The 18,793-nt window shown below is 51.1% G+C and overlaps 1 protein-coding gene across 3 annotated transcripts in view; it reads right to left on the reverse strand.

The window, feature by feature from the left end:
• Window positions 1-18,793, reverse strand: part of CLIP2 (CAP-Gly domain containing linker protein 2) — a 109,409-nt gene that overhangs the window by 15,226 nt on the left and 75,390 nt on the right. Inside the window, exons 9-12 of one of the 3 annotated variants that reach the window (XR_004058073.1) lie at window positions 16,962-17,066; window positions 12,894-13,829; window positions 8,575-8,632; window positions 2,130-2,206 (exon numbers count right to left, since the gene is read on the reverse strand). Coding sequence is in view for 2 of the 3 variants with exons in the window: in XM_030933075.1 (XP_030788935.1) it covers window positions 2,123-2,206; window positions 8,575-8,632; window positions 12,894-13,829; window positions 16,962-17,066 (1,183 nt within the window). In the remaining variant the exon portion in view is untranslated. Of the gene's footprint in view, window positions 1-2,122; window positions 2,207-8,574; window positions 8,633-12,893; window positions 13,830-16,961; window positions 17,067-18,793 lie in introns of all 3 variants that reach the window. The other 2 variants (XM_030933075.1, XM_030933076.1) reach the window with 2 other exon arrangements.

Raw genomic sequence — 18,793 nt, forward strand, 5'->3', positions numbered from 1 at the left:
GCAATCTTGGCTCACTACAACCTCCGTCTCCTGGGTTCAAGCAATTCTCCTGCCTCAACCTCCCAAGTAGCTGGGACTACAGCCATGCGCCACCACACCTGGCTAATTTTTGTATATTTATTAGAGATGGGGTTTCGCCATGTTGGCCAGGCTGGTCTTGAACCCCTGAGCTCAAAAAATCCACTGGACTCAGCCTCCCAAAGTGCTGGGATTACAGATGTGAGCCACGATGTCCGGTCAAATTTTTTTTTTTGAGATGGAATCTTGCTGTTGTCGGCCTGGAAGTGCAATGGCACCATCCTGGCTCACTGCAACCTCTGCCTCCCGGGTTCCAGCAATTATCCTGCCTCAGCAGGCACCCACTACCACGCCTGGTTAATTTTTTTTTTTTCTGACGGAGTCTCATTCTGCCACCAGGCTGGCATGCAGTGGCACAATCTCTACTTACTGCAACCCCTACCTCCCAGATTCAAGTGACTCTCCTGCCTCAGCCTCCTGAGTAGCTAGGATTACAGGCATGCGCCACCATGCTCAGCTAATTTTTTTTGTATTTTTAGTAGAGATGGGGTTTCACCATGTTGGCCAGGCTGGTCTCAAACTCCTGACTTAAGTGATCCACCCGCCTCGGCCTCCCAAAGTGTTGGGATTATAGACGTGAGCCACCATGCCCAGGCCCGGCCAAAATTTGTATGTTTTGTAGAAATGAGGCTTCACCATGTTTCATAGGCTGGTCTTCAACCCCTGGCCTCAAGCAATCCTCCCTCCTCGGCCTCCCAAAATGCTGGGATTATAGGCATGAGCACTGCGCATGGCCTCCACTGCATAATTTTAAAAGCACCATTGGTCTGAATTGTCCCTACAAGGCAGGTGGCAAGGGGCCTGAGAGAACAGGTACAATAAACAGATCAGTCCTCATCAAGCACAGCAGCCGCTTGGGCTCCTGGTGTGGGGAGCGGGATCACACGTGTGTTTACGCTGTTGCCTGGATGAGGAAAAGCTTCACCTTCACCATGACCTTGGAGGAGTCTGAGGTCCACTGACCTTTTTTGGGACCAATTCTGCCTTGTACTGGGGGATGGACAGAAGTGAGGGTGGCAACCATTTCCGAGAAGGGGGGCTGTCTCATGCCCACCACCACTGGCGTTCTGGTGAACAAGAAGCAGTGCCACGGCTGGGCGTGGTGGCTCACGCCTGTAATCCCAGCACTTTGGGAGGCCGAGGTGGGCGGATCACGAGGTCAGGAGATCGAGAACATCCTGGCTAACATGGTGAAATCTCGTCTCTACCAAAAACACAAAAAAATTAGCCGGGTGTGTTGGTGGGCGCCTGTAGTCCCAGCTACTCAGGAGGCTGAGACAGGAGAATGGCATGAACCTGGGAGGCGAGCTTGCAGTGAGCCTAGATTGCACACTGCACTCCAGCCTGGGTGACAGAGTGCGACCCTGTCTCAAAAACAAAAACCAAAAAAGAGAGAGAGAGAAACCAGAAAGTCTTCAGGATCAGCAAGAGGGAACCTGGGATAGAATTTCAGGGTGCAGAGAACACAGAGTGGGCTCTGGGGACAGAATCTGGTGGGGAGGCATTATAGGATGGACTGTGTGTGGGCCACTCACTGCTCCCCAGGTACATGTCTGTCTGGTGCAGGTGACCTGGCCCTAGCCCTTTTCTTTCTTTCTCTCTTTCCTTTCTTTCTTTCTTTGTTTTTTGAGGAGTCTCGCTCTGTTGTCCAGGCTGGAGTGCAGTGGTGCCATCTCAGCTCACTGGGAGCTCCACCTCCCGGGTTCAAGCGATTCTCCTGCCTCAGCCTCCCGAGTAGCTGGGATTACAGGTGTGAGCCACCACACCCGACTAATTTTTGTATTTTTAGTAGAGATGGGGTTTCACCATGTTGGCCAGGCTGGTCTTGAACTCCTGACCTCAGGTGATCTGCCCGCCTCAGCCTCCCAAAGTGCTGGGATTACAGGCATGAGCCACCACGCCCGGCCAGCCCTTTTCTTCTCAAAGCAGAGTCGGGGAGGGGACCCTGAGCCAGGCACTGACCCACTCCATGCTTAATTGGCAACTGAAGTGGCACGGCCCCAGTGAAAGCCCCCCGCATCTGCCCTGCGGGAGGGAGACTTACCACTTACTTGGGCCCTGAGCATCTCCATCTGGGAGGTCAAGGCTGTCACCTCTTTGTCCCTCTTGTTCAGCTTGTCCTGCAGGCCTAGGGGAGAGAGGAGAGAGAAGCATCAATGATCCTGGACCAAAGCAGCAGTGGGTAGGGCTGTGGCCCTCCCACTAGAAGCTCTGTGACGGGGTCACACTTGGCCTCCAGGGTCCAAGTTCTTCCTCACTCCAGCCATCTCGCTGGGTAACCCGCCCTGGAGAAGAGGACCTGACACTAGCCGGGCATGGTGGCTCATGCCTGTAATCCCAGCATTTTGGGAGGCTGAGGCCGGCAGATCACCTGAGGTCAGGGGTTCAAGACCAACATGGTAAAACCGCGTCTCTACTAAAAATACAAAAATTAGCTGGGCGTGGTGGCAGGTGCCTTTAATACCAGCTATTAGGGAGGCTGAGGCAGGAGAATCATTTGAATCCGGGAGGCAGAGGCTGTGGTGAGCCGAGATAGTGCCGTTGCACTCCAGCCTGGACAGAGCAAGACTTGGTCTCGAAAAGAAAAAAAAGAAAAAAATAAAGAGGCCAGGCACGGTGGCTCACGTCTGTAATCCCAGCACTTTGGGAGGCTGAGATCACCTGAGGTTGGGATTCAAGACCAGCCTGACCAACGTGGAGAAACCTTATCTCTACTAAAAATACAAAATTAGCCGGGCGTGGTGGCACATGCCTGTAATCCCAGCTACTTGGGAGGCTGGGGCAGGAGAATCGCTTGAACTTGGGAGGCAGAGGTTGCGGTGAGCCGAGATCACACCATTGCACTCCAGCCTGGACAACAAGAGCGAAACTCTGCCTTAAAAAAAAAAAAAAGAAGAAGAGGACCCGACACTATGGTCTTAGATAACCTGTCACAGCCTTAGTCCCCTCAAGTGAAAAACAGGAAGAACAATAACAGTGTCCTAGGTCACCAGTCATGTGTATTCAAGCCTGGGTGCTCCTCACGGCCATAAAGGACAGAATGGATGCCAAGCACCTGGAAACATCTCCACCTTCTGCAAGTTAATTTATAAAGGGAATGCAATACCACTAAAAATACCAACACGATTTTAACTTTTTTCTTTTTTTTGAGACAGGTTCTCATTCTGTTGCTCAGGCTAGAGTGGAGTGATGCAATCACAGCTCACTGTAGCCTCAACCCCCTGGGTTCAAGTGATCCTCCTGCCTCAGCCTCCTGAGTAGCTGGGACCACAGGCATGTGCCACCACATCTGGCTTTTTATTCTTACTTTTTTATTTTTTTATTTATTTATTTATTTATTTATTTATTTTATTTTTTTTTTTTTTGAGGCGGAGTCTCGTTCTGTCGCCCGGTCTGGAGTGCAGTGGCCAGATCTCAGCTCACTGCAAGCTCCGCCTCCCGGGTTTACGCCATTCTCCTGCCTCAGCCTCCCGAGTAGCTGGGACTACAGGCGCCCGCCACCTCGCCCGGCTAGTTTTTGTATTTTTAGTAGAGACGGGGTTTCACCATGTTAGCCAGGATGGTCTCGATCTCCTGACCTCGTGATCCGCCCGTCTCGGCCTCCCAAAGTGCTGGGATTACAGGCTTGAGCCACCGCGCCCGGCCTTACTTTTTTATTTTTTATTTTTTTGGAGACAGAGTCTCACTCTCCACCCAGGCTGGAGTGCAGTGACGCCGTCTCGGCTCACTGCAACCTCCACCACTCAGGTTCAAGAAATTCTCCTGCCTCAGCCTCCTGAGTAGCTGGGATTACAGGCATGCATCACCACACCTGGCTAACTTTTTTTGTGTGTGTATTTTTAGTAAAGACAGGGTTTCACCATGTCCTCCAGGCTGGACATGAACTTTTGACCTCAAGTGATCCGCCCACCTCGGCCTCCCAAAGTGCTGGGATTATAGGCGTGAGTCACCGTGCCCGGCCTAATTGTTTATTTTTTGAAGAGACAAGGTCTCACTATGTTTCCCAGGCTGGGGCTGGTGTTGAACTCCTAGGCTCAAGTGATCCTCCTGCCTCAGCCTCCTGAAGTCCTGGGATTACAGTGTGAGCTACTGCGCCCAGCCTGATTTTAAATTTTGGTGGAACTAGATGTGCCGATTCTAAGTCACTTGTTAAAATGAGCAAGAACACCCAAAAGAATTTGGCAGTTTCTCAAAAATTTAAACATGGAATTACCATATGAGGCCAGGTGCGGTGGCTCATGCCTGTTATCCCAGCACTTTGGGAGGCCGAGGCAGGTGGATTGCTTGAGGCCAGGAGTTCAAGACCAGTCTGGCCAATATGGCGAAACCCATCTCTACTAAAAATACAAAAATTAGCCAGGAGTGGTGGCACGCACCTGTAATCCCAGCTACTCGGGAGACTGAGGCAGGAGAATTGCTTGAACCTGGGAGGCAGAGGTTGCAGTGAGCTGAGATTGCGCCACCGCACTCCAGCCTGGGTGACAGAGTGAGACTCCGTCTCAAGAAAAAAAAGAAATCTCATATGACCTAGCATTCTACTCTCCTAGGTATATACCCCAAAGCACTGAAAACAGGCACTTAACAAATACATGCACACCTATGTTCTTAGCAGCATTGTTCACAATAGCTAAAGGGTAGAAACAACCCAAATGCCCATCAACTGAGGAATGGATCAACAAAATGTGGTATGTCCATACAATGGAATATCATTTGGTCACAAAAAAGAATGAGGTTCTTTTTCGTTTTGTTTTGTTTTGTCATTGTTGTTGGTTTGTTGTTGTTGTTGTTGTTTTGAGATGGAGTTTCGTTCTTGTTGCCGAGGCTGAAGTAGAGTGGCACGATCTCGGCTCACCGCAACCTCCGCCTCCCAGGTTCAAGCGATTCTCCTGCCTCAGCCTCCCTAGTAGCTGGGATTACACGCATGTGCCACCACACCCGGCTAATTTTGTATTTTTAGTAGAGATGGGGTTTCTCCATGTTGGTCAGGCTGGTCTCAAACTCCCGACCCCAGGTAATCCACCCACCTCGGCCTCCCAAAGTGCTGGAATTACAGGTGTGAGTCACCGCGTCTGGCATTGTTGTTGTTTTTTGAGATGGAGTCTCACTCTGTCACCCAGGCAGGAGTGCAGTGGTGCGATTTCGGCTCACTGCAACCTCTGCCTCCCAGGTTCAAGTGATTCTCTCTGCCTCAGCCTCCTGCGTAGCTGGGACTACAGGTGCGCACCACCATGTCCAGATAATTTTTGTATTTTTAGTAGAGACGGGGTTTCACGATGTTGACCGGGCTGGTCTCAAACTCCTGATATGAAATGTTCCAAACAGATAAATCCACAGAGATAGAAAGTAAATTAGTGGTTGTGATGGGCTAGGGAGAGAGAAGGATGGCGAAGCACTGCTAATGGGTGTGGGTTCTCCTTTTGGGGTGATGAGAATGTTTGTTTTTTCTTTATTTCTTTTTCTTTTCTTTTGTAGAGATGGGGTTTCTCAATGTTGTCCAGGCTGGTCTTTAACTCCTGACTTCAAGCAATTCTCCTGCCCGGGCCTCCCAAAGTGCTGGGATTACAGGTGTGAGCCACTGCATCCAGGCCATGAGAATGGTTTGGAAACCAGATAGAAGTGCTGGGTGTAGTACATTGTTGACTGTGCTAAATGCCATTGAAGTGTTTGCTTTAAAATGGCTGATTGTATGCTGTGTTAATTTTTTTTTTTTTGAGACGGAGTCTCGCTCTGTCGCCCAGGCTGGAGTGCAGTGGCCAGATGTCAGCTCACTGCAAGCTCCGCCTCCCGGATTTACGCCATTCTCCTGCCTCAGCCTCCCGAGTAGCTGGGACTACAGGCGCCCGCCACCTCGCCCGGCTAGTTTTTTGTATTTTTCAGTAGAGATGGGGTTTCACCGTGTTAGCCAGGATGGCCTCGATCTCCTGACCTCGTGATCCGCCCGTCTCGGCCTCCCAAAGTGCTGGGATTACAGGCTTGAGCCACTGCGCCTGGCCAATTTTTTTCATTTGTTAATTTTATAACAAACCTGCACATGTCTATTTTATGTTAATTTCAGCTTAATTTTTAAACAATAGCCAAGAGAATTTTGATAAAGCAGAGAAGAACAAGCCATGCCAGAAATTACCACATAGACAAAGCTTGACTAATTAAAACATTATAGAATTGGCACATAAAGAGAATAACAAGTCATTGGAATAGAACAGAAGTCCAGAAATAGAGTCAATTATATAAGTGAATTTAAAGACAATAAGGTTAGTAATTACAATCAATGAGGGTTGGGGGGAGAAAATGACCATTTTCGAAAACAGCGTTGGGATAAGTGGGTATTTCTTTGGGAAAAAATAAAAATGCATCCTTATTTCACACCTTATATAAGGATGAATTATAGATGGATCAGAGATTTCAGCATAGAAAATAGGACAAAAAAGTACCAGAATAAAGCACTGGATACATTTTTAAAACTAAAAAAGAATTGATTTTTTTTTTTTTTTTTTTTTTTTGTGACAGGGTCTCACTCTGTCGCTCAGCATGATCATAGCTCACTGCAGCCTCCACTTCCTGGGCTCAAGTGATCCTCCCGCCTCACCTTCGCAAGTACCTGGGACTATAGCTGCATGCCACCATACCTGGCTAATATTTTTGGGGGGTATTTTTTGTAGAGACAGAGTCTCAATGTTGCCCAGACTGGTCTTGAACTCCTGGGTTCAAGCAATTCTCCTACCTCAGCCTCCCAAAGTGCTGGGATTACAAGTGTGAGCCACCGTACCTGGCCTGATTTTTAAAATATCTGCACAGCCAACACCACCATAACAAAAAAGTCAAAAAGCAAACAACAAAGCGGGGGGGGGGAGTGTTTGCAATGCCATACATAAAGAGCTTCTAAAAATCAGCAAAAAGATCAATAACCCAATCAGAAAAAATGGTCAAAAGACACAAATAGAAATGCAAATAGAAGCCAGGTGTGGTGGCTCATGCCTGTAATCCCAGCACTTTGGGAGGCCGAGGCAGGCAGATCATGAGGTCAAGAGTATGAGACCAGCCTGGCCAACATAGTGAAATTCTGTCTCTACTAAAAAAAAAAAAAAAAAAAAAAAAAAAAAAATTAGCAGGGCATGGTGGCAAGCGCCTGTAGTCCCAGCTACTTGGGAGGCTGAGGCAGGAGAATCACTTGAACCTGGGAGGTGGAGGTTGTGGTGAGCAGAGATCGCATCGCTGCACTCCAGCCTGGGTAACAGAGTGAGACTCCATCTTAAAAAAAAAATGCAAATAGAAATACCTCTTAAGTTCATCCATGTAAAAGAAAGGTGAGTTGAAGTTACATCAGATAGCACCTTTTACGTTTCAGATTGGCAAAGATCACAAAGTCTGATCAAACATTTTGTTGATGGAGTTTGAGGGGAAACAGGCTTTCAACCACAGCTGGTGGGAGTTAAAATTGGTTGAGCCCAATGGAAGTCAAAGTAATTTACTACAGTGGTGTTTGTAATTGACCAAGGCTGGAAACAATCTACCATCTTTGTAATTGACCAAGACTGGAAACAATCTGTGATGGTTACCGGAAACCAGCTAAATACACAATGGTACCTCCACACAATGGAATATTCTGTACCCTGTAAAAGAATGTACTACTGATAAGGAACCGTCTCCAAGATACATTGTTAAGTGGAATAAATCAAGGAGCTGAAAGAATGGAAGGTATGGTACCATTTGTGTTACTTGGTTGCTTGTACCTGCATAAAATATTTTTGGAAAGGGGATATAAAGAAGCTAACACTGCACCTTCAGGGAGGGAAGAATAGAGAACAGAGAATACTTTGCCATATGCCCTTTGAACCATTTGAAGTTTAGACCTGTTTTTAAAGTTTAAACCGGCTGGGCATGGTGGCTCATGCCTGTAATCCCAGCACTTTGGGAGGCCAAGGCGGGCGGATCATGAGGTCAGGAGATCGAGACCACCCTGGTCAACATGGTGAAACCCTGTCTCTACTAAAAATACAAAAATAAGCCGGGCATGGTGGTGCATGCCTGTAATCCCAGCTACTCGGGAGACTGAGACAGGAGAATCTCTTGAACCAGGTAGTTGGAGGTTGCAGTGAGCTGAGATTGCACCACTGCACTCCAGCCTGGCGACAGAGTGAAACTCCATCTAAAATAAATAAATAAATAGATAAAAATAAAGTATAAACTAACTAAATAAATAAAAATAAAGTATAAATCAAACAAATAATAAGATTTGATGATTCATTAAGGTTAATATTCCATTAAATGTTTAAAAAAAACAAAAACAAAAAAGACAGCAACTTGGGAGGCTGATGCAATGCCTATCCGTCTGTAAACTGGCCTCCTCCCTTGCAGGAGTACATAGCTCACTGCACACAGGAGTTGACTCTTACCAAATGGCAGATGATGCAAACCAAAATGTGACCCAGCAGGAAGGCAGAGCCAGCCAGCCTCTTCCCAGAGCCCAGAGTCCCGCCCGGCCCAGCGGCCACTCACCCTCCACAGTTTCCTTCGTCCTGATCGTCTCCTCTGAAATGTCATTCGACTCAATCATCTGCAAAAAGAGCCCCTGTAAGGGGGATGCTTGCCTCTGCCCCTTGGCCCCAGCCCCAGCCAGTACAGCAAGCACACCTGCAGTTTGCACGCCCTACCCCTACAAAGAGGGACCTCAGTGACGGACTCAGGGACTTGCTGCAGTTGCAGAGAGTGCAGACGTCCTCAGTCTGACCTCCCTGACAACAGAGGACCCCCATTCTGCACTCAGCTCCGCTGACGGCTGCTCGTGCAGCTTATACATGAATACCTCCTACCCTTGCTTTGTTGAAAATGTTTATTATATTAAACAGATGGCTCCTGCCCTGCGACGCCTACAGAAATTTGTCCTGGGAATTCGTTTCTCTGTCTCCAAGAGACAAGACTTCTGGACTCAGTTTCTCATCCATCAAACAAACATTGGCTGCTTTGGGTTAGTGTGTGCACAGTGTGCTTGGGGCCGCCTCCTGGAGGGACTTCATTAAATGCTAGCTTCTTTCTCTCTAACATTTCTTTTTAATAATAAACTCAGAGGCCAAAGAAGAAAAGACCGATTAAAAAAAAAATCAGCCTGGCACACATCACTATGACAAAAGTCGAAACACAACCAATAGGCTCCCTGCCACTCTTGGCAGGAGTTTCCAGTCTCCTGCCCAGGCTGGCTGTCCTCTGAGCCAGCCAGAGTCTGGCACTGCAGATCAGGGCAGCACAGAGCTGAGTAGGCAGTCACCTCCATCATCCTGCCCCTCATACTTCTGTTCATACATCCCAAGTCCTATTTGAGTCTCAATTAGTTGTAATGAACTAAGCCCCTTGGATCATAATTTATATATGATGCAGTAATGAGGCACACACTAATTTTTTTTTTTTTTTTTTTTTTTTTTTGAGATGGAGTCTCACCCTGATGTCCAGGCTAGAGTGCAGTGGCTCAATCTCGGCTCACTGCAACCTTCGCTTCCCGGGTTCAAGCAATTCTCCTGCCTCAGCCTCCCGAGTAGCTGGGATTACAGGCGCCCGCCACCACGCCCAGCTAATTTTTGTGTTTTTTAAAAATTTTATTATTATTTTTCGAGAAGGAGTCTCACTCTGTCGCCCAGGCTGTAGTGCAGTGGTGTGATCTCGGCTCACTGCAACTTCTGCCTCCTGGATTCTGAAGTGATTCTCCTGCCTCAGCCTCCTGAGTAGCTGAGACTACAGGCACCCGCCACCTCGCCCGGCTAATTTTTGTATTTTTAGTAGAGACGGGGTTTCACTATGTTGGCCATGTTGGTCTCAAACTCCTGACCTCGTGATCTGCCCGCCTCGGGCTCCCAAAGTGCTGGGATCACAGGCGTGAGCCACCGTGCCCGGCCACTAAAATAATTTTTTAAATTCCCATATTTACTACATGAGACCAAAAATCCAGTTGTCCTTAGACCTAAACCTCTGAACGTGGGGACATATGCATTTAGACTGAAGCCCAGTGTGTATAGAAAATCAACAGATGGGCTTTCCTTTTTTCCAGACGGAGTCTCCCTCTGTTGCCCAGGCCGGAGTGCAGTGGCACGATCTCGGCTCACTGCAACCTCCACCTCCTGGGTTCAAGCCATCCTGGTGCCTCAGCCTCCCGAGTAGCTGGGATTACAGGTGTGAGCCACCGCACCTGGCCAATAGATGGGCTTTCTGAGGTCACTACTACTCCTTGGCCTAAGGGCACCTGTGAGTGAAGGGCAGTGACAGGGGGAGGCGTCCTCAGGTCTCTGTCCCCCCATGCTCTGTGGAATCACAGCAGCCTCAAAGCTCTCTGCTCAGGGAATTCAGTTCCTGAGTTGCAGGCTGTTTCTGCCTGCCCTGAGCAGCTCATCAGGCCATGTGCACATAAGCTAATTTGGGTTTCTTCCTTTCCTTTTGGGTTTCTTCCTTTCCTTTCAGCCCAGGATCCTGGGAGAGCAATTGCTTAAAAAAAAAAAAAAAAAAAAAAAAAAAAAATCCCCCCCTGGGAGAAGGGGCAGGAAGGCTGTTGCAAATGGACCTCAAGGCATGATGCAGAAAGATTTCCTTTTAGACAAAAAGCACCCTGGAATCAGAAGTCCTGAGAACTTACTGCCCACATGCTACATTCTGGGTTTTTTTGTTTGTTTCTTTTCTTTTTTTTGGAGACGGAATCTCGCTTTGTCACCCAGGCTGGAGTGCAGTGGCCGGATCTCAGCTCACTGCAAGCTCCGCCTCCCGGGTTTATGCCATTCTCCTGCCTCAGCCTCCCGAGTAGCTGAGACTACAGGCACCCGCCACCTCGCCCGGCTAGTTTTTTTGTATTTTTTAGTAGAGACGGGGTTTCACTGTGTTAGCCAGGATGGTCTCGATCTCCTGACCTCATGATTCCCCCGTCTTGGCCTCCCAAAGTGCTGGGATTACAGGCTTGAGCCACCGTGCCCAGCTGGAGTGCAGTGGTACAATCATAGCTCACTGCAGCCTCAAACCCCTAGGCTCAAGTAATCCACTTGCCTCAGCCTCCAGTGTAGCTGGGGACTACAGGTACACTACCACTGTACTTGGCTAATTTTTTATTTTTGTAGAGATGAGGTATAACTATGTTTTCCAGGCTGGTCTCCTGGCCTGAAGCAATCCTCCTGCCTCATCCTCTTGAAATGCTGGGATTATAGGTGTGAGCCACCACACCCGGCCCTAAATTCTGGTTTGACTATACATGAAGGTGGCCAGGTGCGGAACCTCCTCCCTGTAATCCCAGCACTTTGGGAGGCAAAGGGGGCAGATGGCTTGAGCCCAGGAGTTCGAGACCAGCCTGGGCAACATGGTGAAACCCCATCTCTACAAAAACTATAAAAATTAGCCGGGTATGGTGGGGCACACCTGTGGTCCCAGTGACTTGGAAGGCTGAAGTGGGAGGCTCACTCAAACCTGGGAGGTTGAGACTGCAGTGAGCCATGATCATGCCACTGCACTGCAGCCTGGGAGACAGAGCAAGACCCTATCTCAAAAACAAAACCAGAAAAAGCCAGGGATGGTGGCTTACGCCTGTAATCCTAGCACTTTGGGAGGCTGAGGAGGGTGGATCACCTGAAGTCAGGAGTTTGAGATCAACCTGGACTACATGGCGAAACCCTGCCTCTACTAAAAATATAAAAATTATCTGGGCGTGGTGGTGCACACCTGTAATCGCAGCTACTTGGGAGGCTGAGACAGGAGAATTGCTTGAACCTGGGAGGCGGAGGTTGCAGTGAGCCGAGATCACACCGTTGCACTCCAGCCTGGGCAACAAGAGTGAAACTCTATCTCAAAAATAAAAATAATGTACGTGAGGGAACTGGAAACTCAACAATCCCTGAGTACAATTTGCATGCAGGCAAGAGTCTGCTGCTAGCCATCCCTCCTACGAATTAATTCCTGTCGTCTTGGGTACCCTCTGTCAGCCCCACAGGCAGTGGGGTTGGAGATCTCTGCCACTGAGAGTGAGAGGCTGGGGATCTGGGAAAGTCTTGGTTTGCTCACCTGTGAAATGCAGCCAGTATCAATCTAAGGGTGTTAAGGTGAAATGGAGTCACACAGGGCCTGCATAAGACGTGGTACCCAGAGCCACTCAAAAGGCCCTTCCTGGCCCTGGTGGAGTGGGCACAGCCCACCTGGGTGCTGACCTCCTCAGAGGGGCTGGGAGGATGGGCTCAGCTGAAGGAAGAAGGGGTAGATGCTTAAGGAATTTCTAGATTTGGAGCAAAATTGACATTGGTGACAGCGACCTCTTTAGGGCCACCCCCTCTAGCCTTCCAGACCCCACTCTGGGAACTCCCACATTCTGGGGAAGTACTTGTTGGCACCGTTGCTAAAGTCTCGTTAGGACTGGCAGAAAGGGGGCTGCCACTGCTTCCCCAGGTGAGCTTCTGAGTTGGAGATGGGGGGATGGGCAGAGTTTCCCTTCAGGTCTGTGCCAGCCCCAGGGCACAGGGTCTGAGGTCCCGGGTCCCAGGAGTCCTGCACCCTAAGACATGTGTGGGTAAATCAAAGCCCGTTCTCTGCACCGAGGTCCCATCTCTCCAGGCCTGCTCTGTGGGGGGGACGCAGCCAGGTCAGCTCAGACCAGCTTCAGTTCTCCCTGGTCACCGGGGCATGCTGCCCCTCTAACAGAGGGCCAAGGAGCTCCTTGGCCAGGTGACCCCTTCCTTGACTGCCCCAGGCATGCTCTCAGGGACAAGGGAAATGGCTTCCTGGGCTATATAACAGAAGTCAGCAAACGCCCAAGCCCTCCCCAGCCCGATCCTCCCGCCCCAGCAGGACAGGCAGGTGCCTACGTGGGTGTGCTGGGAGGAGCACAGGGCCTCCACAGCCTGGAGTCTGTTCTCAGCCACCAGGAGCTTCTCCCGCAATCTCTCGGCCTCCTGTTTGCTCTGGGCTTCTGCCCGCTGCAGCCGCTCATAGTCCAGCATCTTCTTCTCGGCCAGCGAGATCTGCTCCTTGAGGAACTCAATGGCCTGCGCCTGGCCCCGGTACTCCACGTCCAGCTTTTCCAGCTCGTGCACGCGCAGCTCGGCATCCCGGCGCTGGTCCTGGGCCTCCTGCAGCTCCAGCCGGTGCTGGCTGGCTTCCACCTCCAGCTGGGCCCGCCAGTGCCGCTGCAGCCCGGCCAGCTCCTCCTGGGCCTCCTGCAGCTTCTCCCGCAGGGCCTCCTTCTCCTTCACGTGCACGGCGGTCTCCAGGTCATGCTTGGCCTGCAAGTTACCCAGCTCCAGCTGGTGCTCCATCTTGATGCCTTCCATCACCGCCTTCAGCTCCCCGATCTCCTTCTGCTGGGCGCCTGGGCCCGAGTTCAGGGTGGCTTTGAGGTCCTCCAGGGACTTCTGGTGGTCCGAGGCCAGCGAGTCCAGTTTGGATTTCCAGTTGTCCATGAGCCCCATGTTCTCGCTGGTGGCCTGCTGAACCTTGTCCTTCAGGCCTGCCACCTCCTGTGCATACTTCTCATTGGCCGCGCGGAGCTTGTCCACCTCCACCTGGTAGGCCTTCAGGGCCTTCTCGTATTTATCCCGCAGCACCCCACTCTCCCTCTGGTGCTCCTTGCTGGCCGAGAGCAGGCGCTCCCGCAGCCGCAGGGTCTCCGCCGCGTCGGGGTGGTCCGGAGGCGGGGGGCCCGAGTGCAACAGGCACTGCTGGAGCTCCTCGATCTCACCGCGGCGCAGGGTGAGCTCCTCCTCCAGCTGCAGCACCCGGGACTTCTCGGCCACTGTGGTCAGCTGCGGGGAGAGAAGGAGGCAGGGATCAGCGGGTTGGCTGGCTGGAAGGCGAGGAGGGCACAATGGTGGGGGTCGGGGGGCCTCCACTAGAGGACACCAGCCCCAGCAGGTGGTCATGGGAAGGGAAAGGCGCCCACTCCCTCCTGAGTCTGGGCTGGACATAGAGGCCCTGCCCATCACAGCATCCAGAAAGATTCCCCTGGCTGTACCCCAAAGATTCAGAGCCAACTGTCGCCACTCCTCTACCTAGGTGGCTTGCACAAATTGGTGGTTAAAAGAAACCACCTACTTGAGGGTACAGTTTTTTTTTTTTTTTTTTTTTTTGAGTCTTGCTCTGTCACACAGGCTGGAATGCAGTGGTGTGATCTCAGCTCACTGTAACCTCCACTTTCCAGGTTCAAGTGATTCTCCTGCCTCAGCCTCCCGAGTAGCTGGGACTACAGGCACTCACCACCATGCGCCTGGGGAATTATTGTATTTTTTGGTATAGACGGCGTGTCACCCTTTTGCCTACGCTGGTCTCAAACTAGCCTCAAGTGATCCACCTGCCTTGGGCTCCCAAAGTGTTGGGATAATAGGTGTGAGCCACAGCGCCCAACCTTTTTTTTTTTTTTTTTTTTGAGACGGAGTCTTGCTCTGTCGCCCAGGCTGGAGTACAGTGGCTGCATCTCAGCTCACTGCAAGCTCCGCCTCCTGGGTTTACGCCATTCTCCTGCCTCAGCCTCCCGAGTAGCTGGGACTACAGGCGCCCGCCACCATGCCCGGCTAGTTTTTTTTTTTAAGTAGAGACGGGGTTTCACCGTGTTAGCCAGGATGGTCTCGATCTCCTGACCTCGTGATCCGCCTGTCTCGGCCTCCCAAAGTGCTGGGATTACAGGCTTGAGCCACCGTGCCCGGCCTTTTTTTTTTTTTTTTTTAAAGAGACAGGGGTCTAGCTATGTTGCCCAAGCTGGAGTGCAGCCACACAATAATAGCTCACTGCACCCTCAAATTCCTGGGCTCAAGCAATCTTCCTGCCTTAGCCTCAAGAGCAGCTGGGACTCTATGGGCATGAGCCACCATGCCCAACTGAGTTAGTGCTTTGTATTTTTATTAAGAATTTTTTTTATTGTTGTTAACGTTAAGAGCAGAGGCCAAAGTGAATTTTGCATTATCCTGCCCTAAGAAGGTCCCCAGCCAGGGGGCTGGCTGGAGGCAGTGGCCAAGAAGGGTCCAGTTTAATGCTTAAAGCAGAACAAGGTGCTCCCAGACCCATCTTTCAGCAAAAAACTCTTAGAGGCTCCATTCTCCAAAAAACCACCTTGATCATGTTGATGGTCATAGATAAGAAAATGAGATATTTTCAAGCTTTAAATCTATTACAAGCTTTAAACATTTTATTTCCTAAGGTATCCTTTAGTTCAATAAACCTATTTTTGTTTTGTTTTTCGGTTTTTGTTTTTTTTGAGATGGAGTCTCACTCTCTTGCCCAGGCTGGAGTGCAGTGGCGCGATCTCGGCTCACTAAAACCTCCACCTCCCTGGTTCAAATGATTCTCCTGTTTCAGCCTCTCAAGTAGCTGGGACTACAGGTGTGCACCACCCCGCCCAGTTAATTTTTGTATTTTTAATAGAAACGGGGTGTCACCATGTTGGTCAGGCTGGTCTTGAACTCCTGACCTCAGATGACCTCAGGTGATTCACCCACTTTGGCCTCCCAAAGCTCTGGGATTACAGGTGAGCCACCACGCCCAGCCGTTTGTGTGTTTTCATCAGATTGAACCCCAGTTCAAGATGCATTTGGAGGGCTCCTGCCCATCCACGGTGACTGGGTCAGTTTGTGCGTTCAGTCTTCATGCACATGAGTGTGTACTGTACAAGCACATGGTCACTGAGCAATGGCCAGTGTGTGCAAATGGACACTGTGTGTCTCCGGACACCTGCACACATGCAAACAACCACTTGTGCACTGAGGCCAACGTGCAGAAACTGACCACTGCTCCTTCCACGCTACATACTGTTTACGGGGTGCTTTTCCAGTAATCACTTGCTGCCTGTTTTAACTTCCTCTCAGGGGGACTGCTCGGGGGCCGGCCGGCTGTGAATGCCTGCAGAGTGCCGGGTCTCAGGCGTGCATGGTAAGCCTGGAGGGGACTGCGGGGCCTGGAGCAGGGACTCAGAACCACGCCCTAGGACTCTGGAAGCCTCACCCACATGCAGAGCTGTTCCATGGCTCCGGAACCCATCACAGCCCCATTCCCTGGGGACACCTCCGCTCCCCCAAAAGTCCCACCACTTCCTCAGCCCCAGGTCCTTCAGCCCAGCCCCTCCTGCCCCCATGTTTCAGGCTCTCTGGGCGAGAGAATCCGGGAAGAGATTTGTAGTTCCTGACCTCTTTCCTCTCCCCAGCCTCCTCAGCTGGGGAGACAGGAGGCATGGATCAGTGGTTTCTGGGTCTGCCTCCGTAGGGGTGGGACATTCCCAAGGGTCCCAACACTTTGTCGTGGCAATGCATCAGGGCGGGGGGATTGGGGGGTCTCACAGGATGTTCTCAGCTGCTAGGGCCATGAGCTAGGGAGCCAAGTCCCAAAAAACAAAGACCACCCCCGCCCCCCCAATTCCACCCCAATAAGCAACACTGAACCGGGGAACATATGCACATTTCTTTTTGTTTTGCTTTGTTTTTGAGGCGGAGTCTTGCTCTGTCACCCAGGCTGGAGTGCAGTGGCACGATCTCAGCTCACTGCAACCTCCACCTCCTGGGTTCAAGCGATTCTCCTGCCTCAGCCTCCCAAGTAGCTGGGATCATGGGCATGAGCCACCACGCCCAGCTAATTTTTGTATTTTTAGTAGAGATGGGGTTTCACCATGTTGGCCAGTCTGGTCTCGAATTCCTGACCTCAGGTGATCCACCCTCCTTGGCCTCCCAAAGTGCTGGGATTACAGGCGTGAACCACCGCGCCCGGCCACATAAGCACATTTCTAAATCTTGACTTCCCTCCTCCAAGGGGATGCAAAAAAAAAAAAAAAAAAAAAAAAGATGATAGCAGCTAAAGAAAGAGAGTCAATAATGAAACAGAGAAGCCAGAGAGGGCATCAAAGGGCAAGGTGGCTGGCGGGCCAGGCGGGTGCGGTGGCGCGGTGGTGCGGTTACCCTGTTGTCCGCTAATTCTCGGAGCAGCCGCTCGGCCTGCGCCTTCTCCAGTAGCAGGCTCTGTTCCAGCTCCCCAATGCGCGCGTGCTCCAGCTGCGTCTGGGTCTGGTCCACCCAGGGTGGACACGGTAGGGCGTGGGGGGCGGGGACGCAGGGAGGGGGGCACAGGGAAGAAGAAGCCGGAGAGAGAGAGAAAGAAAGAGAGAGAGAGAGAGAGAGGAGGCGTCATCTTCCGTGAACAAGGTGAGGAGAGTAGATTCATGAGCCAGAATTGCTCAGGGAAAGAGAGAGTCTGGGGAGGCGAGGGGCGTGGGGCCTGATGCCCACCCCTTGCTGTGTCCCGGCTGGGTCAGTGCAGGGCGGGGGGTGGGCTGCAGCCATCCTCCCTCGCCGGCCCCTACTTGGGGTAGCAATGGGCACCTCGCTTCTTTTCTGTCACCCCTCCACCCCCAACTACCAGCCCTTGACCTTGAAGGTCCTCTTCAAGGACCCGCTCCTTGAGAGGGGCCCATCCTGTTCCTGTTCCCCTGCAGGCTGTCACTGGTTGTAGGCAAAGCATCCTGCACACAGGAGACCCCCAGGATGAGAAATAAATAAAGGACCCTGGGATTCCCGCTCGACATCCCCCCAGGACTGTGCTAAAAGTACAAGAACCCATAACACGAAAGATGTTTCCAAAATGTACCCGACCCCTCGCGATTCTCTTGGCCCCAGCCTCCTTGGTGGAGGCTGGGCTGTGCCTCCCACCACCGGGCCCCATTGGTGCCCACCCCCCCCCCCAGACCCCACAGAGGACGCCTGGTCTCCATAAATCACAAGGGCACTTTTGTTCCAGCTCGACAATATCCGCTTCATCTGCTGACAAAGGCCAGCATTCTCAGGGTGTCAAGACTGGCTTTTGCATTTCACATAACAGATCTTGGAAGGGAAGCTGGGGAGGGTGAGGACATTTGGAGTGGTTTGGAAACCCAAGTTTATCTTAGGGAGAAGCCAGAGGGTCCTCTTTATACTCCAGGAGAGAAGGGGTTAAAGCAGCTACAGGGCAGTTCTGAAGGGGTGGGGCTTAGCGAAACAGCATCCAGGTGTGAAACCTGTAATAAAACCCCGGAAGCTTGTTCATTGGTGAAGGTGTAAATGGACATCACCTGATTAGAAATACTCCTGCAATTCATTAAGAGACATTGAGATGATTATGTCCTTTGGCCTATTTTATTTCTTGAATTTTCCTTAAGGAACAACAAAAAAAAGGTTCTCTCTCTCCTCTCCTCTCTCCTTCCGTTTCTCTCTCTCCCCTCTCCTTCCCACTTTCTCTTCTTTCTCCCCACCCCATCCCCGTCTCTCTCCCTCCTTCTTTCTTTATCCCTCTCTCCCACCCTCTCTCTTTCCATTCCCCTCCCTGTCTCTCTCCTTCCCTCGTTTTCTCCCCCTCCCCTTCTCTTTTCCCCCCTCACTCTCCCTTCCTCTCTCCCCTCTCTGTCTCCCTCCCTCTCTCTTTCTCTCCTCTCCCTCCCTCCCGCGCCTCTCCCGCCTCCCTCCTGGCAGCACGTTCCAGTGCCAAGAAGAAGTCAGCCTGTCTCTTCCAGAAAATCACAAGCTCCATCCCAGCCACCCCATCCCTGTCGGTGGGCACAACAGCCCTGCCTGGAACCCTCATAGATGGTGCATGATCCTACACACTGAACCAGTAGCCCGCACAGGCAAGAAAAAGCCTCTAGCTTCCCAGTTTCAAGGGCAACTTCATTTGGTCCCACTCCAAAGGACTCCTCCTCTCACTTTCTTTGTTTTTTTTTTTTTTTGTTGAGACAGAGTTTCCCTCTTTCACCCAGGCTGGA

The sequence above is a fragment of the Rhinopithecus roxellana genome, chromosome 6, assembly GCF_007565055.1.
Source record: "Rhinopithecus roxellana isolate Shanxi Qingling chromosome 6, ASM756505v1, whole genome shotgun sequence".
Taxonomy (NCBI): domain Eukaryota; kingdom Metazoa; phylum Chordata; class Mammalia; order Primates; family Cercopithecidae; genus Rhinopithecus; species Rhinopithecus roxellana.